This window comes from Nothobranchius furzeri, chromosome 18, assembly GCF_043380555.1.
Source record: "Nothobranchius furzeri strain GRZ-AD chromosome 18, NfurGRZ-RIMD1, whole genome shotgun sequence".
Taxonomy (NCBI): Eukaryota; Metazoa; Chordata; class Actinopteri; order Cyprinodontiformes; family Nothobranchiidae; genus Nothobranchius; species Nothobranchius furzeri.
Window position 1 is genome coordinate 33,473,523 of NC_091758.1, and position 20,857 is coordinate 33,494,379.

Here is a 20,857-nt window from a genome sequence, read left to right on the forward strand (position 1 = left end):
GCAGCACACAAGGATGCTAAAGGTGCATTTTGCATATTACATACAAACACTGATCAGCTCTAGATTTAACTTTCCAGAAACATTCAAATGTTTCATTAGACATATGTAAATTGATCTAATCAAACATTTAAGAGCAAAAACTGTTACGAGGCTCGTTAAGGCTCAATGCTAGTGGCCCATCTGGGAATATTGAGGACAACCCAATGTGGTTTTGTCTAGAGGAAAACAACTTCAGTACAGAAAAAGGCTTCATTTCTTTGGCAACCTCACAGAAGGCCCACGTGTGATTTCTGAAGGCAAACCCGATGGGGAATGCTCAAATTCTTCTTTTAAACTGCTTAAAGAGACATTGTGTAGTTGTTAGCAATAATCTCTAGCGATATTCACCGAAATGTTGTTGAAAATAAATAAAATGATTCCCATTTGTTGAATAATATCGGTGGCTTCATAAAATATAACCAAAAAAATGATTCTATAATACATGGGAGTGGGTCTAAGTCACCGGGCAATGCCATATTAGGCGCAATGTTTCCTTCTACGGGAGCCCGTGAGGAAAAATGCATTCACTGATTTGTAGCAGAAGGGTGCAAAGTTTTCATCATTCATAAATGTTGCTGCTTTACACATTTACCTCTTCACTGGCTGTCAGTGATGAAAGGCAGACAGATGTGCTTGTCATTTGCTGGAGGTTGTGCTCCTAGGGATTTTTGACCCTAATGGCCATCCGTTGGTAAGTTTTTACTCAAGCACAAAGATACTGCATGCTTGCAATGATTTAGGTATGTGCTGCCCCCTATCGCCAGGGAAAATACACACTGTCACTTTAAGGAAAGTAGCTTGGAGTTGAAAACTGTATCAGTATTTCAAAAACTATGTTCAAATATTTAATCTTCATTTAAAAAAGTAGGAAGATATTTCAAATAAACATCAATTATAAGCTCAGATCTCAGGAGGTTTAAGATTAGTTGGTTTCGTTTGATAACAAATGCATATTAATAACCTAATTTAGTACTATTGTTTAAAAAATGGCACCTTAAAGGTGCTAAAGTTGCCAAATTGTGTACTCTGATTCATCTTAAGAACAGCATCTCTTGAAATAGATCTATGTGAAGTTCCTAATACTTTAACTGCTGTCCCAGGAAGTAACCACAGCTGCTGCAGCTGCTGCAGTAAGTCTAATGATTCTGTCTGTAACAGCTTGAAACAAGTGTAGATGCAAAGTGATGCCTAAAAGAAAATTGACTTTTCTTTTTGCCTCTCTGGCAATGATATCCGGAACAGAGATTTCACACCCCGACTGGCCCCTCATGCTTACAGAAGGACCTGCTTGCACCCTCTCACCTGTTTGCCATTATGGGTGACAGATGACAGGATGGTGCGAAGGGTCTTAAAGCCCATAGCGATGTCCAGAAGATGGGCAGCAAAGAAGAAGTTGTTGTAATGTCCCAGAATGGACATGGTGGTGTACCAAACCAGATACAGGAACGACTAAAAAAGATTAAAGAAAAATCACAAATCTGGTCATTCAAGACAGAGTAAATATTTGCTCTGCGTCAAACTTACATTGTCTGTAAAAACGACCCCCATTTTCCAGATGTGGTACTTTGTATCAATTGAGCTCAACCTGTCAAAAGCCAGAGTAGTTTATAAAAAAGGTCTCGTTTGACCTCTATTTTTGCTCTAAGCAGTTCCTGCCTGATGGCTATTTTCTGCTCTAATCTCCCACCATGAGACGAGCGAGGCCTCCTTGGCAACCGTTTCCTCTGTGGGGTTGAAATCCAGAGCGCTCTTGTCCAACCCGAGCAGCTCCGCTATCCTCTCTGCTCCATACAAGTCTCCGTACTTTTTTATCACCTTCAAACAGCAACCACAGAAAAACACGTAACATAAAGGACATTTTATGTTTCAAAAACATCGTCACAGTTTTGTTTGCTTTACAGATTTAACTAAACTGAAATGAAGCCACTTACCTTGCGTTTGACAAATTTATCCCAGTAGTTGTTGGGAAAAGAACTGATTAAAACCAGAAAAACAACAAAATAAGAATCAAAACATTTGTTTAGAAGAGATTATGGACCAAAGTTTAATTACAGTTTTTTGTGTGTGTTAACTCACGGAGTATTGATGACCAGCCTGTCCCATTGTCCTTTGATGTCATCATCGGACGGCTGCTCGGTGATGTAGAGGCCAGCAAACTCTAACTTCCTTGCTATTTCCTTTTCTCGCTTGAACACCACCAGAGGCACCTAATCACAGCACAGAAAAATGAAAAAACTTTAAAAATCACCCATCATCAAGATTTCAGATTGGATTAAAGTGAATGATAAGTGGCTCCTGCAGAACCCGATGAAGGTTGAGGAGACAATTAGCAGTTAGAATCAGGTGTGTCTGAGCAGGAACATTACTGGTCTGTTAGTGCTACAAGGCTAATTGTGTGTGCATGCGTGGTAAGAGGCAGGGCCTTCAGCTGCTTCCAGAAGATGCTGTTCAAATTTTTAAATCTCCTCCTCCTTGATGACATCACAATACAGACTCCAACTTTGATGTCAATAATAAAGACAGAATGGTAACTTTTAAAAAATAAAGTCAAAGTTTAAATATCAGAGAACACGTATGTTCAAAAGATTGAATCTGTACCTTAAGGTAGTAATATCCTACTACACACAAGAAAGATATGATGGTGTGTAGTACTGCCAGACAGCAAAGCGTCGGTGCCATGTAACCGGTGCTTTCCTGCAGGACAAAGTACTCCAGCGCTCCTTCATCCTCCTCCTCTCCAGGTCTTCCTCGGCGGCTCCAGGGGTCTTCCTCCTCTGAGTAATCACCGGTCACCTAAAAAAGTTTTCAGACATTTTATAGATGACCTTTCACTATATTTGTCAGGATGGTTAAACAGCAACTGTACCTTATAGAAGAGAAGAATGAAGTTGATTGCAAATGCAACGAAAAGCGCCAAAAAGCGAAGGTTGTAGAAATTTCTTGCAAGATAGTTCTGTGGGAAAAACTATTATTAGTAATATAAAACCGTGTTAATTGCTATAGATTATCTGGAGGTAAAGCAGGTTGTAATTAGAATCAGATGTGGTGGGAAAAATGTTTTTGAGGCCGTTTATTTTATAGTCTACTCATTTTGTCTCAGTTCTGGTGCTTTCTGCATCCCTTTGGTTACTGCCATGGCAACAGGCTTCTAAACAGCGTGGTTGTTTTTCATACTAATTCTAATTATTCTACAGAATAAAACATTTTCCTCCAACCATTACTAAGATTTTGCCAGTCGAAGACAGAATTATGAGATGCTTTTAGTTGAGATCTACAAACTATGAGATTTTCTTTGAACTAACAGGGTTTTTCAGGCTCGCAAATCAGATTTGGTTCAAATCTGAGAATGTTCTATGAATGAATGTATGAAAGGTGCATTGGGGGAATAATCTGACCAGCATCTTTGTCTGGTAGATTTCCAAGCCAGCCAAGAAGCTGGCCATGAAGGCCTCTGGTGGTTCTTTCCTCAGGCCGAGCCTCTTCTTTGGAGCTTTTTTCTCTTCTACCAAGGGCTCTGGTGGGGATTCGTCTTTGGACTTGTCGGGGTCTCTTTTCTCTCCGTCCTCTGAACTGTAAGTGTAAATCCAGTTATTACTAGACAGTGAGAGAAGGCCTTTATAGAAACATAATGGACACAGAGAGCATTTACAAATACTTGACAAACTGCACTCACTCTCCTTTTTCTGAGTCTGACTTGTAGTCTCCATTTGCAGCTCTCTTTTTTGCAGCTATCTATAGCAAAAATATTATGGTTTTTTTTTAGATTTAGGTAAGCAATCTTCTATTTATGTAAATCAACAGATCAAAATGTGAGTACTAACCTGAGCCTTTTTCTGCTTGACAGCGCTGGCTATTGAAGGGGCGTCTCCCACCACCACCTCTGACACATCCCCCAAACCTGGCTCAGTCCCATGCTTGCCCTCCCTCTTGGGCTGTATGTTGAGCAGCTCGGCCATCAGGTCAGCCTCTGCTCCGTCACCCTGAGCCATCTGACCCATCTCCTCTAAAGCCAACGTCTCACTCGCCTCCATCTTTTCAGTTTCCAAAACATCTCCGTGGATTCCAAACTGAGTAGGGTCTGGCATGTTCCCCAAAATATCCGTCACTTTCATGTTCTTAGCACCTTCAACTAGGCCACCGCCAAACAGAGTGGTCCACAAGATGTGGAAGAAACCCCAAACTAAGCTGTGGATGAAGTGGAAGAGGCCTGTGATGATCATCCAGAAGAAGGAGAAGAACCCCTGCACCATCTCCTTCACACTCATCTTCCTGAATCTCCGGAACTGCCGCCTCATGCTCTTTAGAGTGAGCATCTGTCGGAAGTTACAGAGGCTCTTTCTCATTGAGATGCAGGCAATGGTGAAGGCTGAAGAAGACTCCATCATTATGCTCTCCTCTTCTTGATTCTCTGCCACACTCTGGCTCTCATCCTCGTCTTCGTCCTGATGTTCAACGGGATCTGGCTCTGAAATCTGAGAAGCCAGCTGCATCTCAAAGATAGTGTCCTCACAGAAGTTGACAAACAGCTCCATCTTCTCGCTCTCCCCACCTTCATTGACCACATCAAATATGAACTGCCGCTTGGACTCTTTCACTTGAGGCTTTTCCCACTGCGTCCGACTCGACTCGCTGATGTCAAAGTAGACCCTCTCAATGCGCTTAGCTCCGCCCATGATCTCAATGCGACCCAAGAAGGGCTCGAAGTAGCTGAGGACGCTCTCAGCCAAGTCCAGGAATGTCGACAGGCGAGCATCATGGGGCATGTGCTCCGAGAGGTTCATTAACAACACGGCTACGTTAAAGCCAATGTCCTTCGCCGGTTCGTGAAATCGTTCCACAAACTGCTTGTAGCTAAACAGATCGTTCTCATCAGCCTCAGCACAGCAGAGAAGAAACTCAATCTCAGACTGAGAATACTGTTTCTGGTTCTCCATAGACTTCTGAAAGTCCTTCTTTGAGATGACCCCTTTGCTCTCTGAGTCATATTCCTTAAAACTGTCTGAGGTAGTCAAATCCTTCAACTTGAGGAACATGTCAAAGAATTTTAGAATCATCTCCACATTACTGGACGATTCCACCAAGGTGTCCACCATTTGTTTACCAATGGTTCCATTGACGACATTACCTGTGATGCAAAACAAAGGTGATGTAGAGACATCGCCAAATTTGCCTTTTTTTGAGTTACGAAAGAGACAAACCCTCTAGAAGAGAGAGCATCATGACGATCATGTCCTTCTGCAGATCTAGGAGCTCCTTCAGTAATTCAATCTGACTGGAATCCTGTTGAGAGCACAGAGAAAAAAAAACAAAGAAACCCAATGAATATATCAGTTGGATCGCTGTTGGCCTCCTAGGATGCATTCTGCAGTCTTTTTTTATTAACCCAACCAACATTCGAACAGATGAAGGCTGTTTTAGATTCTGCAGGGACCCAGAAGATCCCTCTACACAACATCCATCCATCATCACCAGGGCTGATGTTATTTCACTCTGTGAGAGCAGATGGCCAGGCCAATCTGACTCATTTAGTGTCTCTACGGATCTTGTATTGAATATCCCATAAATCTAAACCTAACTCTCATGGGCTTAACTCAACCCTTCCACCTGTGTTCTCCCTTATTCTGGCTTTGCTGCGTTGGAGGCGATTACGACATTAGGTTAGTCAGGCTTTTATATCTCACCACTGGATTATCAGGCTCATTATTGATGAACACATACAGTATATCAGCTGGTTAAGTGGACTCATGTGTAACTAACTGTACCGCAGTAGCTTGAGATTATTCTTGGAGCCAGAGTGCCCTCTAGTGGACTTATAAGGAAAAAAACATAATTTTCAAGTTTTTTTTTCATCTAAATCAAGAGGACTGGCTTCAAAAGACAATATCTTCGTTTGCTCTGCATTTCATTCTTGGCTTTGACAGTTGACACGATGCACATACCTGGGATAACTTCATCTGCATGTTGGCAAAAACATGCAGGAAGCCCACAACTGCATCCCACAGTCTGCTGTGAGCCAGACTCTGCTGGTTACCTATGCACGGACCCTGGAAAACACACAAACAGAGACATAAACAATGCATCCTTTCAATATCAAATCATTTACAGATTTTGTTTGATGGTATTTCATTTTTTATTTATCTGAAGAGCAACATGTTGTGATGAAGTACCTGAATGTACTCAGTTAAAGAGTTGAAGACTTGTTTAGCTACAGCTAGAGCTTTAGAGAAGTTCCTCTGCCCAGCCTCGTCGATGACGTCCTTACCAGAATAGTACCAGTAGAAATCGCTGATGGATTCCTGAAAAAAGAGGCAAATACGTTTATTTTACATACTTTTTGGTGAGTTGCACTAAAGATCTGCCTTCCACAATGTGTTACCTGGAGTCTTAGCAGGTAATCAACTGTGCTGATGATGATATTAACTGTAGTTGTATTCCCTGTCTGAGTTCTCAGGAAGTTTTGGAAATCTAAGGAAAATACATGAATTAAACTCTCTAAAGGAAAGGAAAATGTAGCTTGAATGTGTAAAATCATGACATGGATAAGTCCACCTACCGTTGTTGTGGCCCTCACAGAGAAGCTGCAGAAACCTAAAGAGATCTTTAGTAAACTCGTCGTTCTGCAGAACTTTGGAACCTAGAACCAAGAAATTTCATTAATTGTGCTTTTTGAAGGAGGAAAATAAGTTACCGTATTTTCCGGACTATACGCCGCTACTTTTTCCCACGCTTTGAACCATGCAGCTTACAATGAGGTGCGGCTTTAGTCAGCCAGAAAGGATGGATGCTGGAAAGTCTAATGAAGGAATGGTTAAAGGAGTGCTACGGAAAGTGTCCAGGAGGATTTTTTTCACAGTAAAATGACACTGCTTGTTTTCCCAGCTTCATCCCGGGATGATGACAGCAACGCGGAGAGCGACACTGACATCGCCACAGTAAAGGTATGTGACGAAGCTCTTCTGAGGCTGTTCAACTCCGACACTGAAGAAGATGATGACTTCAGTGGTTTCAGTGCGCAGGAGGATGATGAATAAACTAATCAATAACTTTTCTGTTTTGTTTGATACCGATCAGTTCAGTTACGTTCAGTTAAACTACGTTTTCAATTCAGTAGATATCTGCAGCTTTTAGCCCGGCGCGGCTTATATTGAGGTGCGCTCTATAGTCCGGAAATTACGATATGTCTATCCAGGTGTATGAGCTTAGCTTTAGCCTCTCATTAAGCTGCTCTCTTGCTTTTAAACACTTCAAAATTATGAGCACTTACATTTGTTTAGAGCACATAAAACAGGTCAAGAGCATTAATTCAAAAATTAAAACAAGTCCAGAGAGGTACTGAGCTTTGTTGTTCATACCAACAAAGCTTTGGGGAGTTATCCCTTAATGCACACTGGTTAGTATCATAAAATATAAAAAATAAAACATTGGTCCTAAACAAACAAGCAATGAATTTCTGAAAAATAAGGAGGGAATAGATTTCAGTCAATTTTTGGAAGCTGGATCGCAGACAAAAGTCAAAAGAGCAAGCATGCGTTAAATCAGTCCAGGGTACAAATACAAAGATTTGAATGCATTCAGAAAAAAGAGCAGGAGTAGGAAAGAGAAGAAGAAGAGAGCGGGACGGATGGCAATCAAGATGTCAGCATTTGCATATAATGAGGAGAATCTAAGCCGTGTATTTACCCCGCTCACTCACGTTGACTGCAACCGATGACATAAAAACATGATCAGAAAGAAAAAAAACAAAAAGCAGACATAAGCAAAGGAGAAGACATCAATATTCAATCAGCAGAGGTAGGAACAGGAATATAATGATAGGACTGCAGATACGATAAGACGCTGACACACAGTAACAACTCTTAGTCTTAATGTGCAGTCTGCTTACCGGGAAGGTGTTTAGAGGTTAAACAAAGTCACATTTACCATCACTTATGCCTGACATTATGAAGTGACAATGATCTGCTGCATGTATGATAAAAATATGTTCATCTACTGTATGCAACCTATCAGTTTAAACAGAGGCTTCATGCTTTTAAGGCCCAGACAGGACTTGGACATACAGTAAGTAGCAGAGGCTCGCCTGCAGGATGACATGACAACATGAAACGAGAAACAAATGGCATGACGACGGGGTCAAATTCTTTTGTAGGTATTTTTTTTTTTTTTACTGTGAATCAGAATGAGACCAGTTATGTCAAAATAAGGCTTCTTGCATGGTTGCAAATCTCCAAGTTGATCATCTGAGAGTTTACCATATTTTTCATTCCTTACTTACTTGATCCCTCCTCAGTAACCATCCCCAGACCTTCAGCTTTGTTTTGCCTTTCAAAAGCGTTCAAGTCCAAGACACTGTCAGAAAAAAGAAAAGGGTGTATTTTGAACTTTCATAACCTTCCAAATGTCGTTACATCTACACCATTAAAAATAAATCAGAAGGAAAAATGTTTGTTTTTTGTTCATTTGGAGCAGTTAGGGTTATAATTTAGTGCTTTATACTGGAACCATGAAAACAATTCAACAAACATTAAACTTTAAGATTTCCATTTATTTCATTTTCCTAGATTAGTTATCTTTCAGGTATTTTTAGTGAGTGGTTAATGAGATCTGATCTTAAATTGATTCTTGATCAATTTTGATTAAAGATTTATGTCTCGATCTTAAATTCTTGTGCTTTTAATGCTTGTTTTGCACTTTTTAACTAAATGTGATCTATGCTGTACAACACTTAAAAATGTTGTCGGTGAAAGGCCTTTTAAAAATAAAATAGCCCTGTTTCCATTATCAGAGCTAATTTTACCGGACCTTCATGCGCTTGTTTCCATTTCACTGGGCCGTTCTAAAGGGTACCTGAACTGGGTTTCTCATATGGGCCATTCCCATCTGTACCGGGACGGCCCGGGCCAGGTAGCCCCAGTCGGCCTCATCCTGGCCCGGTTGATTCCACACATCCTTGTCTTAAGCCCATGTGGGCTGATTCTACCCACCAATCAGAGGCTTGCTCTAGTGGAAGGTGTGAATTTGCTGTCAGCAGTGGGCGTGTTGGCCCTGGTCGGCCTGAAGCAGACCCCCTCGAGAAGAGGGCTGAGAATGAGCCTTGGTTGGCCCGGAAAAATACCAGGCCACCCAGATATATAAACAACCTACGCTACCTGGCCCGGGCCGACCCGGTACAGATGGGAATGGCCCAATACTTGGCCCATTAGCTTCACTGGGCGGGACTTGTGGTTAACTCATGATGATTGGTTGTAACTCAGTAGGTAATAATATCTGCAGGTGTCGCCAAACAGCCAGCATTTGTAAAACTGAAAGAGTTGTTGGTGAAGCGTAAACACTAACACTGAAATATGCACCAAATATCTTCCCACAAAGCCTTCTGGTCTCCTGTAAAAAATGTAATTTCTTCTGGTCATTGAACTCTGCTTCTTATGTCACACAGCCATTCTCCTCATCTCCCAAAGGAATGAAGTTACAGCGTACTTTGGAATAATAAAACTTTTAATGTTGTTGATTTTCGTGTTGTTTTGGTGCTTATCAGTGACGTCACCCGCTGCTGAAATGGTTGCCATTGGCTGACGTCTTAGCAACGTCCTGAAAGAGACGATTGTAAATGGAGACGCAACGACTGAGAGGACTGAGCCATCATATTATCCGTCTCTTTCCTTCTTCCCAGACATTTTACCAAAGCCCTATAGTGGAAACAGGGCTCATCACTTACAAAATGGACCTGATGGGTGAAACAATTAAAATGTAAACTTAAAACATTCTCAAAGGTGGATTTTTAATTAACAGTGTAACGTCCAGCAATGGTCAGTTTAGGTACTGTTTGACTATTCAACATCTGGTCAAAAAGGAGACACGAGACTGCACGTGTTCCCTTTAAATCAGTCTGCCTTCCTCACATCAGCTGGAGCTCAGAGCCCGCAGCCCTGACAGAGCTAATGAAATCATAACAATAACATTCTCTCCTTCCAAGGTCCCTCACAGAGCACCCTTTTTATCTAAGTCTCCTTGCTCACAGAAGAAAAGAAGATTTTAAAATCATTAAATAAATGTTTGTTTATTGCTACTTATAATAATTATAAAATAATGAGATGGTTCATTAATCTGTGCTCAATGATAGATGTTTTAGCATGTTTACTCGACAAGGTCATAACCGTATTGCACTCACACAAGAACAAAGTAAGGTAAAGTTAAAGTCCATGACACATAAATAGCCTTTTACCCAGATCAGAGCATCCGGTATCGAAGAAGGCGTTTCTGAGATTCTTGGTAATGTCCCTCAAACTTGTCAACCTCTGGTTGGCTACACAATCATAACATGAGAACATTAAAACCAGATCATTCTGGTGATTCTTCAGTTCTAGAGAAGCTTCAGGCCGGCCACCTGAAGCAAAAACCTCATTAACCCACCAAAGCAAAATCTTTTTGCACCTGCGAAGCTGATACAACAAAACAGTTCCTGCAGAACAAGCTGATTTGTTCAACTCCTTAACTCATTCACTGCCAATGACGACTAAAGTCGTCATTTGCATTTTTTTACAGTTTCAGCATCGGAACGAGCCCCCACGCTGACAGAACAAACATCTCAGCCCTGAAGCCGATCTTGATCCGCATACGTCACAGATCACATGATCAGGAAGCAACACATCCATGTGTTTGGAGATCGTTTTGGGCCGTTCCTGTAAAAAAGGTGAGGCACGAACCGGAAAAGCGTCTGCCGATCACAATTCGACAACGGATTATGAAAAAACGGATAATGCTCAAAACACGCGGCTTCTTCCTGATGCAAGAGGTGAGTCTCCTCTTTGTTTTGGTTGTTTTGGCATCGACATCATGCTAGCGCGCAACGTTCTGTGACTCTTAAAACAACAGTAAAAACGGTGAGAAACGCTGGCAGCGAAGGCCGTTAGTGATCAGGAAACGGCTGGCAGTGAGTGAGTTAAGAGTTATTCCTGAGATGCAAACTAGTTCCAACTGTCGTTACCTGGAGATGACCCTGGACTAACCTGGTCGTACTGCAGTTAATCTACGGACTTCGGTACCTGGGGGCCTCCGACCCCCCCTGACATCTCGGATCTGAAAAGGGCGTCTCCACTTTGGTACGTAGAACACAGTGAGATAGCTTCTGGATGTGGTTTTGATTACAATCAACCTCATAGCTTAACGCAATCCAAATTCTTTTGCATCCAGAACTCACCTCTCCTAGATACGGAAGTTCGAACTAACATTTCATTCACGCATGGGTTTCATACATCACAGCTAGTTCCATCCATCACAGTAAATGTTTAGTAAAATTGTCATGTTTTAATTGTTTGAAAATAAATTCTTAATTTTATAAATCTGACTGTTTTCTGAATCAAAACGAAATGTGTACAATCCCTTAATAAATAAAGAACCCTAGAATCTTCTGATTAAAGCACAATAAAGACCAGGCAGGGTGATATTCTATATTTAGAGTATCACAGCTTATTGGTCATACGTAGAGGTAATATATATTGAGCTCTCAAAGCATTCAATTTACCAAACCCTACAACAGAAAAAAGAGATGAAAGCTGGGAAATTTTATGTGTTTTGATTGACAATTTCGATCATCTTTATGTTTGCAAAACACACAATAACAGCTGATAAGGGTGTTGTTCACCAGCTGATGTTGTCACAAACTTATCTAACAAATATGCCAATTTTAATTAGTACATATCTTCTTTTTGTGTAGCTGCAAAACAAAAAAGTCTTCCCAAATGGCTCTAAGGTTTGAAATTGTTTCCATATAATTTGTAATCCAATAAAAAAATAAAAAGTTAACCATTTATTTCTACCAAAATGGACATTGTGCTTTACTTTCCCCTCATTGAGGTTGCAGACTTTCTGTTGTTTCAAGAGACCTGAAACCTGTTCAGAACTAATGTCTCAGATTTAACTAACCCCTTCATTATAACTGCAGAAACATTTTTTTGCATGCTTTTATTCTGAAACTGGTGAAATTCCACTTTATATTGCAGTTGAAGCTGAAGAAAAGTTACATTTTATGTGTTTTCTTACCTGCATGACATCATCAGCCCAGACAAACTTTTGAAAAATCCAACATCTCTTTTTTCCTTCAGATAATCCAGCATTTTCTGCATGTATAAAACCATAAGATTATAATCCACAATGAATTAGAAGCTTTAAACCTTTTAACAAAGAGGATGCTGCATCTTACCTGCTGGACCAGTATGTTTCCCCCATTCAGAACGGAGATGCCCAGTTTAAGGGTGAAAGTCACCGTGGCCCCGAGTCGCCCTGAGAGGACAAAACACACAAGATGGTTTAATTGCATCTGGTTGCCGCAGAACCTCTGACAGGTTTATGTTTTGTGTTTGTTTGTTTTTTTACCTCTGCTGGCACTGATCATCTGGAGAACCATCTCCGCAGCTCCTCGATCATGCAGACGGGCTTGCTGATACAGCATCTTTTGCTTCTCCATCTCCTTTTCCTTTTTGACATGAGGAAACGCATCATTTTGGGGATTGCATTAAGAAAAAGCTAAAAGAACATAGAGCTGTTGTTTTTAAGGCACCTCAAATGTTTTCTCTTTTCCTTCTTCCTCTTCTTCACCTTCATCACAACTCTGAAACAGGAAGTAAACGTTAAGGCTGCACATTTCTGCTGAGCAGCACATATGCAAATATTGTGAAATGAGGTACCTTAGCCATCATATCTGCATAGGCAATATATAAGGGATCCTCACCCAAAGAACTACAAAAGATAAAACAAATATTTGTTGGTCATATTACCAAAAGCTGCTTGTGTTTCCTTCCATGTAAAATGTGGGCAGTCCATACTAATTGCTCCTTTTATTAGTTGAAAAGATGGCCAAAACAATAAGTCACAATGGCCAGATGTGTGTCTGAGTGTCTTTTTACCTGCATTCAGTCAGAGCATTGTGGCTGAAATGCAGAATGAGCTGGTGAAGAGGGTCAGGCTGCTTTCTGACCTCCTCCTCCTCCTCTTCTTCCACTTTAGGCTGTGTTTTCTGCACAAAGACACATACGTCAGCGCAGACACTTTCACGTTTAACTCCATACACTGACAAAATTAGAAAAATGTATCATCAAGTTTAAGTACAATACTATGCAACTGTCTTTTTGCAGATTCAGATTTTAGTAGGAATTGACAAAAACATGCTCTAAACAGATCACATGCATAAACATTCAGGTATAGATGCATAATCTGGTACACCAACCGTTCATGTTCAGCCATGTTAAACATGAATGCGATTAAGCAGGAGTCTCTTTAAAATAATTTATGTTTTAATCTTATAAAATATCCCTCATCAGAAATATTCCATTTCCTTTCTTTGACTGGATGAGTTCTGTAGATGGAAGCTTTACGTTGTTTAGTAACAACCCAATGTTTCTGTAGCAAAAAAGTATTTATTTATTAGTGATTTATTAGTGAAATTTAAATATTAAAACTACAATTATTGTAGTTTGATCTTAATAATATTATTCTTGTCTTAATGAGAAAGAATAATGAAATGACTATGACTTGGTGCAATGTGTATTTTTTTTCCAGTTCCAGCCAGGTAAAAACATTTTTTATATAATATAATATAATATAATATAATATAATATAATATAATATAATATAATATAATATAATATATGCTGCAGTTCTTTTCATCACAGTGAACTTTCATTTAAAGTTGCAAAACAAAAAATGTTTCAAACAAAAAACTGATTAATCCAAAATGGGTTTGAATGTTGAGGAAAGAAACATCAATCTCCTAAATCTTGGTAAAGTTGCAGCATCTTGACAGGATGATTCCAGATGTTCATCAACATCAGGTGGCTCTAACATCAGCAGTGATGTCATGCTTACCTGAAACATGTCTTTTCAAAAATGATGAGGAGATGTGGGAGCAACAGAATTATTTTAGAGGTGGTACAGAGTAAGAGCAAGACACCACCTACAGGTACTGACACGACGACACAGTAGGTTGGGGGGGGGGGGGGGGGTACTTACTGCAAGGTCCTGCACCAGCTTCTCCTCAAAAGAGTACTCCTCAGTTTCTATCCAAATGCTTTGATATGCCAGGAGAAAGAGGTTAATAGAGCGATGCCTAGCGAGGGGTGAGAGGAGATTAGCATGGGTTAGAGAGGGTGCAAAAGGAGATCAGGGGTCCCTTAAGGAGGTGTTAATACTGGTTAATTTAAGGGTAACTGGCACATCCAGGTGGTCAAATAGAGTCTGGATTTTAAATTCTCATCAACAAGCAGAATTACACATACATGAGTTCAACAGAATGTGCATGACTTCGATTAAATACCATAGATCAAAGATTTGTTTAGCGGATTCCAAAACTTCACATAATCCATGCAAAGCGTTAGAGTAAACACGTGGCCCAGTGGAAATACCAGAGAAAATCTGAGTTACAACTCAAGCCTGGAGGAGAGCAAGCAGAGCAAGGAGAGGACCACGAGTCAAACAGCAGGATGTTAGTGCTTCATTACCGTCAGCATCGAGAGCAGACTGTCATAGTCTGTGTTCTCGTGCATTATCCCCAGCCAAATACGTCGGTAGGAATTCATGAAGTAATTATTAGTTTGGTGCCTGAGGGGGTGAGGCAGAGGTACAACAGTGCGTAACACTAAGGACCGGAAAAAGACAAAAGAGAAAAGAGCTCAATTTCCCACAATCTCTCTCCTCACAAGTGCTCCTGCATCGTGCATAACGTCTGGTAATGATTAACTATGATGAGTCATATTTCACTGTCAACAGCTTGGAATAAATGACTCATGCTGTCAAGCAGGCGGCGATTTCTGAGCACATATTGAAGAAGGCCATCCCCAAGGTTGGGTTCATAATTGTTTTCCTCATTTCTGTGAGACCTCCTGCCTGACTGAGTTACAGAGCAGCAGGCCAGAAATGCCAGTGTCAAAATTTTTCTTATTGTGTGAATAGATCACAGCTGTAGGCTCTACGTGTTACACAGTGAGGCAGTTCCTTAAAGCAGGGGAACATGAAAAGAATGAGGGTTAAAAAAAAAGAATTTGCTACAAAAGCACTGGTGCCACCAAAGAGTGGCCATGGGGTGGCCAGGGCCCCCAATGGAAAATTGCTGGCCACAAAAACAATACATTACATCTTATTTAATCAAGACATTGATCTAAAACACAAAATTAAGTTAAACAATGTTAAGTGAATAACTAAATCATAATTAATACATTAATTTGCTGTGGTCTGTAATACAAATTAATGCCTTGTTAATCGTTATCTTTGGAAAACAAAATTCTGGCACTGCTGTTTCAGGAAGAAAAAATGGCCGAAGCAGAAAATGGCAGGATTTGAAGTTCGTACTCATTAATAATCACAATATTCTGTCATCTCACCTCTGATTGGCTAATGGCAAAGTGAGCCTTGCACTGACTCTGTTTTGCAACACGGATGTTTTATCTCCACAAATAACACAAGCCTGAAGGAGTTCTGCTGTGTTGTGGAGTTACTAATGCTAACTGTTAGCTTCTAGCCCAGATGTGCTCTGCTTTCTCCTGGCTGCAAAAGTTAACACAGCCTTTCCCGTTGAGAGCCAAGAAGGCTGGGGTCATGAAAGCTAATTTAAAGTGTGACATAGATCTGTGTGGCTTTTTTCTAATCCAAGTGTTTACCTGTCTATTTTTTCATCAGTGGCTAATGAAGGTTAATGCATATAAATGTTGCATTTAACTATTTTCAAAAAGTATAAATATAAATAGTTTTTGTAAATGCTTTTTTTCAAGCAGCAACAGGCAAACTAAACTGTTATAAAATCCTAAAACAATAAATGTTGAAATAAAAATCACTTAAATAACTGAAATATGTTTCCTTCCAAAATGTCTTAAGTCTCGCATTTGTGAGGTAAATGTGTTGGACGCACATTTTTATAATGACTAAGAATGAAGGAGCAATGTATCGCACCTAGAGTTACCACAGGCTAGATGTGCCTCCCTAAAATTTTCACTGGCTCCCTTAAAAAAATGTTCATGAGGCGCCACTGCACAAGAGGTTTCTCTCTGCTGGATTATTAACTGATTAGCTGTTTGGACTGGAACCTTTAGGTGAAGCTGTAGACAATGATACCTTGGTAGATTATAAAGGGGAGCCATTCGGAAGCAAGCAACGACCGCTCGCTTCCTCTGTTTGGACAGCAGCTTCTGCCAGACGCATTTTTTAGATCTCAACGGCTGCTCCACCTAATGAGGACAGGAGAAGCACATATATTTTATTGAAAATCAGTAAATCGCTTCATGCACCAAGCAAACTAAATCACTGCAGCAAAATGGAACTGTATTTTCAGCATTTTCCAGAATGCCTAGCATAGAGGCATTTTCTCTGCTCAGATATTTTTGGTGACTCATCCTAAATCTGACTGTTTGTCATGCAAAGAGTAGAAAACAAGAAGAGCAGAAACATGTACGGATGACAGATGCAGATGCAGTTTGAGTCATCTGGGGCCAGCCAAGAATAAAACATTTTTTTTGTAACTAGATGGACAAACAGATGCCAACATATTTAACCACGGGACCAAAGTCCCTGTTTCCAAGTTAAAGGCATCCATAAATGTGAAAATAATCTATTCTTTGTTTATCCCACAGCTTTGACAGCGCAATAAAACAACAATGTGATCATTTAAAAACCATTCTGACTGAATGTGAAACCGTTTGACCTGGTCCAGGTTAAATATGGCAGCCGAGATCCTCTGGATCCGATCCACAACTCGTTCCGGGTCAGGAGGGCCCTCCGTCCTCATCACAATGTCCTTGTACAGGTTCAGCTGCCACCTCACAGCAGGATCCTCAGACTGAGTTTAATTCACACAAACACATAAAAAAATAAAGTGTATTAAATAAATTCATCTGCTATTCAAAGAGGAACTTGCTTACCTTTTCTCGAAGATGCAGATTCTGACGTATGTGGTCTTTAACTTCTTCATCTGTATCTTTCTGTTGGCAAAAGACAGAAGCAGTAAATGCTTTCTAATGAAAATGCAGCAGGGCTGAAGCAATGAGAAGTGCTTTTTCAGATCAAAAGCTAAAGATAATGCAATCCTGTCAGCAACAGTGGCGAAAGATATAGTAAAGAATATGTTCATTGTGAAGAGATCTAAATATAAAAAACTGAAATTATTACTGAAGTTTGTATGGAAATATGCTTCAAATATGACAATAAAAACATATTAAATATGCTAAAGTAGCCCTTGGATTTTAGTAATGGATGTTTGACTAAATGATAAACATTTAATATACATTTTATTGATTTATTTTGGGAGTTCATTGTAATATAACAAGGAAAACTTAGAAAATTGTAAAATAAATTAATAAATAAATGCACAACCAAATAAAAGAACCAACCCTAATCCTAAATCTTAAAGACCAAGTTCACTTGTATTTTCAATACATTTGCTATGGTCTCTAGAATGCTTTGTGAGTTGATCTGTGTGGGAACAAGCTCAAGAAGGGGGAGCAGCAGCCTGCAGATTTTGGAGTCTTATTTCCTGATTTTTGTACATCTCACCTCTGATTGGCTAACAGCAACATGTTCTACAACTGACTCGTTTGGCTTTTTTCTTTTCTTCTCTTTTTTTAGTCTTTTAGACTTAGATTCAACATAAAAAACAATTAAACTATTAAAAATACAAAATTAATAAATAGGAAGACTATACATATATGTTTTTCCTGTTGATGTTTTTATGTTTGCCCAAAAATTGTAGATTTTTCAAAAAAGCTTCATGTTTAGGATGCTAATCCAGATTTGAAGCAATCACAGTAGCTTGCATGATAAAGGGCTAACGAGCCTTTCCTGGCAGTTGCAGTTTTGAGTAGACGCGCGAAACATCATCAATTTGAGTGTTTCCTCACCATGAGGTAGCGGGTTTTGGCCAGAGAGATGAGCTCCTGATCACCGGGGGTGCACATGTTCAGACCAATAGGCAGCATCTTCTTCAGAGCAGCCACGATGAGTGAAGTCTGGATGGAGTAAAACTCTCCTCGCCTCTTCTTGAGCTTCCTTTCCTGGTCTTGTCCTCCGGACTGAAAAGGTAATCCCATTAATGTGAGAAAAAAATGAACAAACAAGTACATCAAAGGAGGAAGCTGCAAGCTGCCGAGTGGGTTTTACCTCTAAGATTGCATTTAACAGATGTGGTAGTTATACTGTATCTAAACAAAATCAGAAAGCATCAGAGATTTTTGCTACTCAGCATTGGCAAAATCTGTAAAAAGTGTAATTTATCCGAGCAGCTAAAGCGCTAGTGAAGCAGTCCTAAACAAGAAGCGCTGCTAAAATGTGTTAGTGATGTAAATAATACAGTATGCAGCTGTAAACTGGAGCAGCTGGCACAGTGCAAACATTTATCATCATAAACACACACAAACATATAGACTTCACACACATAAACAGCATCATGACGTATCAACTACAACATCATATAAATATTCTATAACTACTGGCCAAACGCACATTTTAACTGCAAACACGTATGCCACATGATTTACTGAACAAGGACAGGCTTTCTTTGATCCAAATGAGATGTTTTACCCTTTACGGCGATGAGGAACGACCAACCTGACCGTGTCTTATATGATGAAGAATGGAGGCCACAAATAATATCACATATAACTAGACTATAGGGTACATAGCACATCAGCACAAGCTATTGACTTTTCTGCATGGCTACTAGAGCAAAAGAAAAGCCAATAAGCTGGCAAGTTAACAACTCATGCACTGCATCACTCTACCTTTTCCTTAAAGGACTGTTAGAGACAGAGAGATAGACAAAAAGAAGCAGATAGAAAAACAGGGGATGAAACTGCCGTTAGTGGGGGGTGCTCAGTCCTAATGGGAGCATGCACAAAGAAAAACCTTTCTTTGGCTTTAAAAAGCCAAACCAGGAAGACCCAAAAGCTCTTCTGTGACACTGGCAGGGGCTGAGAAATGGATGTTAGTCAGATATCTTCTGCAGAAAGCATGCATGTGCACTCATATTCACAGGTAGAGAAAATACACACAAAAGGACATTTTCTTATGTTTTCTTAAGCAAAAGTTGCAGATTGTTTAGCTTTGATAGTCGATAAAACAAGAGCCTTTATCCACAGAGGTGTGTGTATCTTTGTAGGTGTCCCCACATCACCCTTTTGACTATGTTGAGCTTTGGTCATGTTAACATATGAGCTCATGTGCATAGAATTATCTTGACATGGCAGAGAAAAGGTTAACATGATCCAATTTTGAGGTATGTTTGCTCATTTCCCTGAAAATACTGACATTTTAATATTTCTTATTAAAAGGTTGCTTTTTTGCTGCAGTTCCAAGTCTAAAACATAAGGTGGCAGTGTTGGGAGGACAGGAATGAAACCTACCTTTGACATCTTTGTTTTATTATCACCAGTCAAGAACGAAAGGTTGTTGATTTCATTTTGCACCACAAAGTTCTGCTCTTCTCTTTTAAAATTCTGAAAATAAGAAGAATGATGAAGGATTTGTTATAGGTAAGGTCGAAATTCATGAATGAATCGTGCAGTGTGAGCATTTACATGTGACTTGCACCAGAGAATAAATATCTCTGCAACCATTTTGAAGAGTTCGTTGGAGTCTGAATCAGGTTCTTTTAGCCACCTGGACCTGCAAAAGCAGAGAAATGATTTACACCCTCTAGTTTCTTTCTCCAAACAGAAGATGCTTAATGTGCGCCATGGACACAAGGATCAGAGTTTGGTAAGAGGTCAGTAAAACGGCTCTCTTTCTTCTTTGAAACATAGCATAATTTAGCCTAACAACCCATGCTATAGAAATATGTAGTCCAGCCACACCCATAGACAGAGTCATGGGGATGAAGAATCAGAATCAGAATAAGCTTTATTGCCAGCGCTCCAGCGACCCAGAGCATAGGAACTTGACTCCGCAAACACAACCTGACCAAGGTTAAACACACACACATGTAGACAAAAACAGGAACAGGCAGTCCACGAGAGCAGCCAGAACGGCACTCATTTCATTAGATGGAAAGGGTGTTACATGAGGATAATTGGGGTAAGGTAAAAAAGGCATAGCAGAGTTAGTCCCAGCAGGGAGTAGCTCTATTATACAAAAAAACTCCTCAACATAGAAGCAGGAGCATCACAGTTACAAAACATCAGACTCCGATAGGGAGGTGTGGGGGGGGGGGGGGGGGATCCTCCAACGGGAGCTGCCAGTGTACGGCGCTCACAGCTGCAGTCAAACAGGTGGGAGGGAGAGATAAGGGACAGAGAACACATTGAGTTTCCTGCAGGTTGATGACCTCAAAGCAGAAGTCACAATCTGAAGGCTGGGGGGGGAAGGTCGGGTCACAGCATCTGTCAGCATTCCTCCTTTCATGGGGGTGTGTGGATGGCAGCTTTGGAGGCTGCCTTGGCGTCAGATAAGGATAAACAAGACTTTGTTTAGGGCAGACAGAGATAATTTTCCTCTCTGCCTTGGAGTCTATTAAGTGATCATTCATGTCCACCAGTGAAGCCAATTAGACGTTCTAAACATCCCCACACCGTCCGGCGACCCTCTCCGAGATGACATCCATCTTGCGTACTAACACAGGCAACGCCGCGAGGACATTGTCCAGCTTACGGTTCACCTCGAGTAACGTCCCAGTCTGTGAGGTCACCGCACGAGCGGCATATTCCGTGGGTACGGGTCGCACTCCAATCGCTCCCGTCTTCCCAAATTTCCAGAAAACCAGATATCCACCCACTCCAATCAGAAGAAATCCAGTGATCATCAGGCCAAATATCCACAAATCTTCCACGTCCTCGATGGACAACTGAGAGAG

The 20,857-nt window shown here is 40.5% G+C and overlaps 1 protein-coding gene across 7 annotated transcripts in view; it reads right to left on the bottom strand.

Annotated features, from left to right (window-relative positions):
* Window positions 1-20,857, bottom strand: part of LOC107392446 (ryanodine receptor 3) — a 129,941-nt gene that overhangs the window by 8,613 nt on the left and 100,471 nt on the right. For 2 of the 7 annotated variants that reach the window (XM_070546663.1, XM_070546660.1), the window contains 31 exons: window positions 19,587-19,674; window positions 19,413-19,505; window positions 18,792-18,806; window positions 17,913-18,083; window positions 16,938-16,997; window positions 16,721-16,855; window positions 16,135-16,247; window positions 14,041-14,137; window positions 12,939-13,048; window positions 12,720-12,771; window positions 12,593-12,643; window positions 12,409-12,508; window positions 12,236-12,315; window positions 12,076-12,152; window positions 8,312-8,385; window positions 7,720-7,737; window positions 6,593-6,673; window positions 6,416-6,504; window positions 6,207-6,335; window positions 5,979-6,083; window positions 5,238-5,319; window positions 3,861-5,164; window positions 3,713-3,771; window positions 3,435-3,609; window positions 2,906-2,992; window positions 2,638-2,832; window positions 2,116-2,246; window positions 1,971-2,013; window positions 1,727-1,854; window positions 1,564-1,624; window positions 1,342-1,488 (listed from right to left, as the gene is read on the bottom strand). In XM_070546663.1, the coding sequence (XP_070402764.1) occupies window positions 1,342-1,488; window positions 1,564-1,624; window positions 1,727-1,854; window positions 1,971-2,013; window positions 2,116-2,246; window positions 2,638-2,832; window positions 2,906-2,992; window positions 3,435-3,609; window positions 3,713-3,771; window positions 3,861-5,164; window positions 5,238-5,319; window positions 5,979-6,083; window positions 6,207-6,335; window positions 6,416-6,504; window positions 6,593-6,673; window positions 7,720-7,737; window positions 8,312-8,385; window positions 12,076-12,152; window positions 12,236-12,315; window positions 12,409-12,508; window positions 12,593-12,643; window positions 12,720-12,771; window positions 12,939-13,048; window positions 14,041-14,137; window positions 16,135-16,247; window positions 16,721-16,855; window positions 16,938-16,997; window positions 17,913-18,083; window positions 18,792-18,806; window positions 19,413-19,505; window positions 19,587-19,674 (4,150 nt within the window). The remainder of the gene's footprint in view (window positions 1-1,341; window positions 1,489-1,563; window positions 1,625-1,726; window positions 1,855-1,970; window positions 2,014-2,115; window positions 2,247-2,637; window positions 2,833-2,905; window positions 2,993-3,434; window positions 3,610-3,712; window positions 3,772-3,860; window positions 5,165-5,237; window positions 5,320-5,978; window positions 6,084-6,206; window positions 6,336-6,415; window positions 6,505-6,592; window positions 6,674-7,719; window positions 7,738-8,311; window positions 8,386-12,075; window positions 12,153-12,235; window positions 12,316-12,408; window positions 12,509-12,592; window positions 12,644-12,719; window positions 12,772-12,938; window positions 13,049-14,040; window positions 14,138-16,134; window positions 16,248-16,720; window positions 16,856-16,937; window positions 16,998-17,912; window positions 18,084-18,791; window positions 18,807-19,412; window positions 19,506-19,586; window positions 19,675-20,857) is intronic. The other 5 variants (XM_070546664.1, XM_070546661.1, XM_070546666.1 and 2 more) reach the window with 3 other exon arrangements.